Source organism: Patella vulgata, chromosome 9, assembly GCF_932274485.2.
Source record: "Patella vulgata chromosome 9, xgPatVulg1.2, whole genome shotgun sequence".
Taxonomy (NCBI): domain Eukaryota; kingdom Metazoa; phylum Mollusca; class Gastropoda; family Patellidae; genus Patella; species Patella vulgata.
Genome location: NC_065887.2, coordinates 44,417,708 through 44,427,027, shown reverse-complemented (window position 1 = coordinate 44,427,027; position 9,320 = coordinate 44,417,708). Strand labels below are relative to the sequence as shown.

Below are 9,320 nucleotides of genomic sequence, written 5' to 3'. Positions count from 1 at the left end.
CTCTTCCCTTGTGCTACTTTTGTATGTATTGTTTAATGGTCGAGAGCGAGACATTAAGTAATATATTGTAACAACATGAGGGCCGTAGGCCCGAATGTTTTTACAATATATTACGCAATGTCGTAAGCTCGAGACCATTAAACATCTTAAAATACTGACACTCAGCACGAGCTTTTACGTCACATTAGTCCAATATCTCACTGGTTTGAATAAAGTACTATTGGCAAGTTGCTCGTACGATTATTTGAAATAATGGTACGCCAACATCAAAGGATGACGTCACATCTGTATTTTAAAAACAAATAAGAAACGGCTTTAATATCACTGTTATAATAAACTTTAATAATAAATAGAACAACAAATAATTTATATAAACAAACATGTAAATACTGTTTATAGGAAATACGTCAAATTACACAGTGTGGGAACAACTAAGCAATGTACACGCACTTTCCTACTTTCTGTTTAAAACAAACATAAAACAAAACACCCAGTTGGTAATGAGGAGCCGGCGGGGGGGGGGGGGTGTGATATAAAAGGTTTTCCATTCAAAAGGGTTGGGAATTCATCGGAGAATTTAAACAATACTATTATCTAATGTCCCCAGGAATATAAGTCGATGAAATGACGATGTCAGCTGTGATATTTAATGTACAATGATACTGTTACATCAATGAAAGTATTGCCACATGTATAAATGCCTGTAACAAGTCCGTGGGGTGACTGTTCTATGTAAAATTTGGTCATGGAGCTGGGCAATAAATCCAGATATATCCTAGCGGCACGCTCTAGATACTATATCCATTAGAATTCTTGGCGAAGTTCAGGTGGAACATTTTTCATTCTATCTTTCAGGATCTTTTCAAAGAAAAACAAACCTCCATCATGATAGCGTGTTGAGGTATAACAATCGTGTAAATATGGCGGACAAGATATATATTGATGTACATATGCCATTTCTCCGGATAAAATGATTCTGAAAAATACAAGATAGATAATGTCCTGATATGTGAAGATATTCATGTTAAGATAGATGATGTCTTGTCTAAAGCAAGATACACTATAATAGAATGTAGACAATATGCAGCAGTTGCATCTTGGCGAGAGATAGAGAAATGGGTTTAACGTCCAATCGACACAAACTAGGTCATTTCGGGACTAACATATGGTTCAATTTTATTTCAATAATACGCTTAATTGCGCGTAGGAGTCTTTTGGGAGGAAATCGGAGGACCCGGAGAATACCTACGAAGTTGGACAGGCGACCCTACTCCTTTTCACGTACAACAGGGGAACCGAAACCACGCGAGTTGACTCAATGACAGACCTTATGATGCAGCGCACACGCGCTAACCATTCGCCCCCCCCCCCCACAACCAGGTTGCATATTGGAGTGGAGTGCATACACGAACCTGATAACTGACAACTTGTTTAAACGGAAAAATTCTAGCATACCATAGTGGGACAAAATGGTGTTCTGGGGTCTCCGGGTTCTGACGGCCCTTGTCCCTCTCAGCAATTTGAATGTTTATGTATATTAAGACTGTTGTACGTACCGTTGATAGTGATATTGTGGTATAACATGGGTGTTAGTTAATTCTGTGATTCTACCAGGTATATGAACCGATCTCGTATTAGTAGTATTTAATGGAGTTCTCTGTAGATATTGTAGATAGAAGAGCTGATTATCAGGATCCGATTTATTCCAATCAGTTATAAAAGTTTTTACTGGGAAACTGAAGCTAGATGCCTGCTGATATTCTACCCTAAGACGATGCTAAAACATAATAGAAAAATAAACCATCTATTATGAAAGTTGAGTGAAAGCAAACTTGGCTTATATTCTTTTAAGATGTTCTAAGTAAAAAAAGCAGAGTGACAATTCTAACTGAAGATTATTCTTGGAATTTCAAATTAATCAGGTTATTGAAATTGAGAACTAATAAGTACAAATCTGATTATATCACAGATCCTATTTCGTTTCGTTTTTTAGTTCAAAATATAAAAAAACGAAACGAAATATACATATGTATTTTAAACAGTTTTACCCCCGCCCCCGCCTCCCCAAACAAAACCCACCAGTTTAAATTAATAAAATAAATCTAAAATTCAAATAAATTTTCTTGTTCATCATTACTTTATAATGAATTAGGTGGCCTATTTAATACATACCTCTAATAAATCATACAGATTGGCTATTTTGCCTTTTGGTATAATAACTTCATGAAAACCTGTTACCATCATATATCTATAACCCTGTAGTCGTTCTTTACAATCAAATAACGACATCTGAATATCATTTAAATACTGAGGAGGCCATCTTTGGTTTAATTCAAAACCTCTGTCAGGTTTGGCTGAAAAAATGAAAACAATAATTTAACGTATCTATGAAGGTTAAATGTGAACGGATGGGCAAAAATCATAAATTGCGACAACGACCTCCATTCAGGCGCTGAACGACCAATTACACAAGAGAACGGAAGAGCAGGGGTGCTGACGTGTCCTAAATATTATTATTTATAATACAATTTTCATGGTCAGCTGTGTCGGTTTTTAACCAAATAATAACCACGTACCTTTCATCTGCACATGCGACAATAAAGGCATTGACAATTCGTTTCACTATTTTTTTTAATTCCTCAAAATATGTATTACAGCGTCATCACTTATTTAATAAAATTGACTTTATAGGCAATCTACCACGTCCTGGGTTGCATAAAATTTATTTAGAGGGTTCTACTCTATTTCCTAAATCGTTTAATATCCATATATTTCTCACCGTACAAAATTATATTAAAGAAATGAAAAGATTGATGTGTACTTTGTCGCTATTATTGTAATTCTCCAGTGGCTTATCACTACTGATATTCACTTCAGTGTGTAACGTCATGGACTTATTAAGGTAGCATGTATATATGTCACAGAGTAAAAATATGTATGAATGTATGTATGTACGTGTGTATGTATGTATATATGTATGTATGTATCATGTATGTATGTACATGTATGTATGTATGTATGTATGTATGTATGTACATGTATGTATGTATGTACATGTATGTATGTATGTATGTATGTATGTATGTATAGTATGTATGTACGTGTGTATGTATGTATGTATGAATGTATGTATGTACGTGTGTATGTATGTATATATGTATGTATGTATGTATGTATCATGTATGTACGTGTGTATGTATGTACATGTATGTATGTACCCCACCTAGTTGTATACCTACCTTTAATAATCAGTGGAATATTGTACGGAATTATCTGTAATATTCCGTCATTCTCATAATATTTCAACACTTTCATGGAATCTCTATCTAAATTGTATGTGAATGTCACAACCTTTTCCACTCCAAGAATCTTCTGAAGTTCAAACCATTCTGTTAGTCGTTCCGGCACCAATCTTCCATACGCTACTCCTGCGCAAACGGCTAATTGATCAACATCCTTTTCTGGGTAGGTTATCGGTGAATAATTTAAAGCTGTTTGGTCACAAGAATGGTCAGCCAAAGCTATATGTGTCGGCTTCAATCGTTCTGCATTTACGAGACAGTTAAACTGAGTCGCCCGAAACGGGCTCTCCACGGAATATCTATTGAAAACATATGGCATTACCTTTATAACGTCTCTATCTGCGCGTAAGCAACACACAAAATCGGGCGATGTATACGTCCCATCCCATGCGTTTACGACAACACTGATTACAGTAGATGCTGGTTCCTTGTAACTGGCTATAACTGACTGTATATAAATACACCTTTCTCCTACTTTAGTTAAAACACTCTCCTGAAATATAAATATTTCCCGTTTTTTACAGAACCATGTACAAACTATAATAAATCTGAGATATATACATCAATTTATTTTAATTCCAATCGTATACGATTTATTAAATTTCGAGATATATGCAACTATTCATACATTTATATCATTTGAATTTGAAAGTGTGCACAGTGAAACAGATCTCCTCTATAATGTAGGACTTTTGCTAGAATTTTTGATCTTGAAATTAATGATGGCATTATATTGTATTAATTAATGTCTTTGGCAAGTTGGGGGATTCAAACATATTGTCTAATATGTACTTAAATCAAATTAGTGAATGAATGATTGTTATATAAAACAATAGTTATAATTTGGTAAACATTAGCCGGTTCCGTGGGAATTAGAATATCGTGTGTAACACGTGATTGCAAATTTACTAATTGCATCATGTGGGTTGAGTAACCAATCGTTATAATTAATTACGTCATTATTTGACCAATTAGATAATTGAACGTCCAAATCCAAAGCTACAAGACTATCATATATTTGGGCATTTGTCAGACAGCAGCTGGATTCCAGAAGGGAAAAGATGAAGCCATTTCTATGAGCAAACTCGCCCCAGCGAGCCTGGCTGGATGGGGTTTGAGAGAACGACTTTAGTATTCTAATCTACTATGCTTGTATCTATGTATCCAGCTATGATATATAAAATGTAAAAACGAACTCTTGCATTGTTATTCTCGAGAAGACAAACGTCTTAACTAACTGAGAAAACAGTAAGGAATAAATACACAACGTGAAGTGGAAGCAAAGACAACCAGAGACAAATTCTAGACGATCACAAGGCTACTAAGATATGTAGAAAAGATGCATGGGTCAAACGTAGGATGTGGCTCTCCACGTCCGACTAAAGACCCATGGTCCTGCAATAAGTTGTAATAACCCACCTATTCCACGTAGATGAGCCAGATACACTAAAGTTGAAATAGATTGCACTCAACTCTGAAAACCATGGTTCAGATCAAATCCCGACCGAGAGCTTAATAAAGTGGAACCGGGTTATTAGAAATCCCATTCTGAAAGCAAATACGCAAGTGTCAACCACTGCCTTATATGTATTAGATGCCCCAAATGCTTAAATGCAAATGGCGCGAAAATAACAGTATTTCTAGACAGAAGAAATGATTAGTCATTTATTTTCATTCAATGAGAATAGTAGAAAGCTAATCAAAGGTAAGCAATCAACTTTTCTTCTCTATCGTAGATATGGAATCGGTTTTTGATAAAGTGAATAGAGTCTGTGTGGTATAAAGTGAATAGAGACTCTGTGTGGTATAAAGTGAATAGTGACTGTGTGTGGTATAAAGTGAATAGAGACTGTGTGGTTAATTGGCGAAAACACTCGATGCCTTCATCCTTGGCAAAGAACAGTGTATTGGTTACGCAGCGAAAGCTGTGATCTAATGATCGGAAAACTAAGATAACATCATGCACTCACACCAAGTAGCTGTCGATGATATCCCTTCTGGGACAGAATCTAAGTTATTGATTAAATACCAAATGTAATGTTTTAGAGACCGCCATAGTTGGGAGCGTTAAGTTGAATAATATGTTGTGTAAATATACACATCAACTTAAATAAACAAAAATCTAGCCATTAACCGTCAATCTCAAACCTAATGGCTCTTCAAGTAAGTTTCCTGGCAAACACTTGTCTGCGATATAACCCTAGATGAACGCGGATGCTACGTCTAACATCAATAACAGCCCTACAAACGTCACTAACTGTGACAAAGGTTTGTAGACCTATAGCATTGTACCGATCATTAAACTAAATCTCAATCTACGTCTAACATCAATAACATCCCTACAAACGTGACTAACTGTGACAAAGGTTTGTAGACTTATAGTATTGTACCGACCATTAAACTAAATCTCAATAGATATATTTGATTGATAAGTTGTATAGTATTTCAATATTTAGCTCAGTATTGGAGCATTGGCTTACTCCGGTAGATATTCAAATATAACTCACACTCAAAATGTGCTTTGAGCTCAATCGTGAACACCCCCCCCCCCCCCAAAAAAAAAAAAATACCTTTAGAAAATATAACATGTCTGAGGATTTTACAAGAATACAGTAAATTATTAGTTCACACAATACAGTTGTTATTGACAACCTGGTTTATTATTATTATTACAGTATATTTATAGTGCAACCTTTCATATAACATGTTAAAAGACACTTTACAGTTGTATATAGAGTCAGTTAAAAGTCTGATTAAATAAATGTGTTTTAAGGTGTATTTTAAAAGAATATAGAGATGTACAACATCATAAACTAAATGGTAGATTATTCCATAAAACAGGTGCTTGATAACTATAACACTAAATTATATTCTGTATGTTTCAAGGGAATCAATTCCGTTGTCGAACAGACATGATTCTAGATCGTTAAGGTGTATTGAGAAGAGGACAGGGGAAAGATTTTCTCCTTGTCTTACCCCTAACCTATGTAAGGCATGTTGATTATATATAGGTCACAAATTGAACAATAAATGCTGGTATTTGCACAAAGATATCAAATTATTATTATGTTTGAATGTGACTTGTGCCGCGTTGAATTCCTTTTTTTATACGAGCAGATACCTTAAGACAGTGTAGAAAAAAAATAGTAAAATGCTACTTTTCAGAACTCATGTTGCAACAAAATACACAACAGGCAGATATATTGAGTAGCTGCTACAATAGCCGACAAATTAGCGCCGTAAAACCATCGGATTAAAAAAATATTTCAGAATTCACGTGTAAATAATGGAGATTGTTTGACCTGCTTTGGACTATTTTGTTTAGTTTTCAATAGGCCAATCATAGTATGGATAAACAGTTAAATAAACAATTGAACATCGAGATGATAAGGAAGTGCAGAACGTCTTGCCGATAAAACGTCGGTGAACGATACCAAGATATCCATATACATGGACATCGCATTTCTTTGCCAACATATTGGCCAACTGGTTTTATTTTTAAAATATATACTTACCGAATCTGGTAAAAGGCATTCCCTGGCTTCACTGAAATTCTGGATTGGTTTTTGTTGAAACATCTGAAAGCTAGGTGGTATATGAACCAATGATGTAGAATTGAGTGTTATGACTGCTATGGTAGTTAATAGTAAGGCTGAAAAAAGTCCACCGATGGGTTTCCGACAGTTCTGATACTGTCTGGCCCTTTCTCTTCGATAAGCGGATAATAATGTTCCGCGGTTGCTCATTTTCCCTTAAATATTATAGTTTTTCTATAGTATTTATCCTCGTGCTTCCAAATCCTATAAAACTCCTTTAAATTATACCAGTTAACATTTTTCTTGGCTTAAAATTTAAGGTAAATGACACCCAAACCAATCATGAAACGTTTGATACGAACACCTTCACTCTTAATGCATATCTACCTACATATATAGCTACCCTTCGCTGTACACGATATTGACTAACTTGATATTATAAAATCCAAATTCGCGATCAACACAATCCATTATTCAACTCATAGGCCTTAACCTTATTTACACTTTGTAGGGACCACGTGTGAAATATTAGCCGTCAGTGTTGTTATCACTATAGCAACGAGAGAAGACAGGTAGATCTTAACAGGTGTGTTGATTTGAATGGTTAACTTGACATATAATATATAATTTGACTACAATATGTCCTGAAACGCACACTAAAATCACAAGACGTAACTTTAGTATAAATTTGAGTGTGCTGAATGATAAGACAATATAGATATAAATTCATAAGATTGTTATTTTAAATTAAATTTGAGTTGTGATTTGTGAGTGTTGTATAAACTATAGAATTAACTTTACACCAGATGATTAGTAGATTTTGTCAATTACTATTTTAAAACAAAATAGAAAAAACAAAGAGAAAATCTGCTGTATATAATTACTATATCTGAGAATGCAACTAACAAAATACAAATTGTTTTTTTGCGCTATTTTTCAAGTGTACCTCCAATAGAAATATTCAACAAAGATGTAGTCTTGTCAGATTCCAGCCTAATACGCCAACCAGATGCAAAGTTGACTGTGTTGTTTTTACCTTAATTTGCAATCTCACTAAGTTACAAAACATTTCCAACAGTTATCATGTGAAACAGTTGTCGTGTAAAACAGTTTTCGTGTAAAACAGTTTTCATGTAAAACAGTTATCACGCGAAACAGTTATCATGTAAAACAGTTATCATGTAAAACAGTTATCATGCGAAACAGCCTTCAGGTAAAACAGTTATCATGTCAAACAGTTATCATGTAAAACAGTTATCATGTCAAACAGTTATCATGTAAAACAGTTATCATGTAAGACAGTTATCACGTCAGAGAGAGAAAGAGAGAGAGAGAGAGCACAAACTATGTCATTTCGGGAGGTTGGACAGCCGACCCATTTCCTTGTCACGTGCAACCCGGGAATCGAAACCACGCCAGTTGACTGTATGACAGACCTTATGATACAACACGCACTCGCTAACCATATCGGACCGTAACTTCCTGGATTACGACCCCTGATTGTACGAAAAATCGCGTTTTAGCTTGCTGTCCTTATAGAGGCCACCATTTTTATTCGATGTTGATGAAACTTAAAATATATGTTTCCATCCCGAAGCATACGACATGATATTAGGCTATACCCATCTTCATTCCTTTTAATATAGAAGTGAAATCCGGGGACAGGCATATCTCTTGACTGAATTGTTCTTACTCTATGCACGGCCTCGACTTGATAGGTTATTGTTATGGTTAGTTAATTTAACAAAATGTTGATACGGGGTGTTCTCATCCAGCTCAAAATATTGATTAAGGGGATTAAGGGTTTAGGGCTGGGGGATTATGGTCTGTAGCTGAAATGTGTTCACCTAATTAGATATGGATTAACCGTTTAATAAGTGTCATGTGAACTGTGTTTAATAAGTGTCATGTGAACTGTGTTTAATGAGTGATTTTTTCAAAGTAATGAATCAATTTGGTGAACTAGAAGAGAGACTTCAAGCATTGAAAGATCAGTTCCGAAATGGTCAAAGAGACATCATGCTTTATGTAGATGCGGTATCTCATCTTGTCCATTTAGAGTAAAAAGTATGAAATGTTTACTTGCCCATATGAAATATATATTTTTAATGTTGATGCTCATTTCATAGTGCTATTTAGTTATTTATTTTTTATATTAAGTTTTTCCATGTTTTACTATAATAAATGTTGAATAAAACATTATCAAGTGATTTTGTTTTACTATTAGGTTTAACCTAATGAAATAAACAGTGCCCAATGTGAAACAGACTACAGCTAATCCTTCTTTAGAAATTCCAATTAACACCTTAGTCACGCTAACATGATAATGAACCGTTGATACCCTTCCTCTAGGTACACCTTTAGGTTCGCCGCCCCCTCTTCTGTGTGTCAAGTGTCAATGGAAGCTCCCACTAATTATCAAAAGACATTTAATTGGTGTTAAGTGTCCGACAATGAATCAACAGACGACACAAATTCATAC

The 9,320-nt window shown here is 34.9% G+C and overlaps 1 protein-coding gene across 1 annotated transcript; it reads right to left on the bottom strand.

Annotated features, from left to right (window-relative positions):
* Positions 1-321: 321 nt before the first annotated feature.
* LOC126832335 (uncharacterized) lies at positions 322-7,338 on the bottom strand. The gene is made up of 5 exons (XM_050563090.2): positions 6,818-7,338; positions 3,240-3,795; positions 2,173-2,354; positions 1,557-1,777; positions 322-976 (listed from the first exon to the last, which is right to left on the bottom strand). Exons 1-5 carry the CDS (start codon positions 7,046-7,048, stop codon positions 805-807), a joined length of 1,362 nt encoding a protein of 453 aa, XP_050419047.2. The 5' UTR covers positions 7,049-7,338; the 3' UTR covers positions 322-804.
* Positions 7,339-9,320: the final 1,982 nt, after the last annotated feature.

Excerpts from the sequence above, each read along its gene's own strand:
- LOC126832335 (XM_050563090.2), bottom strand. The coding sequence starts at position 7,048 with ATGAGCAACCGCGGAACATTATTATCCGCTTATCGAAGAGAAAGGGCC. Across the intron at positions 3,796-6,817 it reads AATGCCTTTTACCAGATTCG|GAGAGTGTTTTAACTAAAGT; the intron begins GTAAGTATATAT and ends TTTATATTTCAG. Across the intron at positions 2,355-3,239 it reads TATTCCACTGATTATTAAAG|CCAAACCTGACAGAGGTTTT; the intron begins GTAGGTATACAA and ends TCATTTTTTCAG.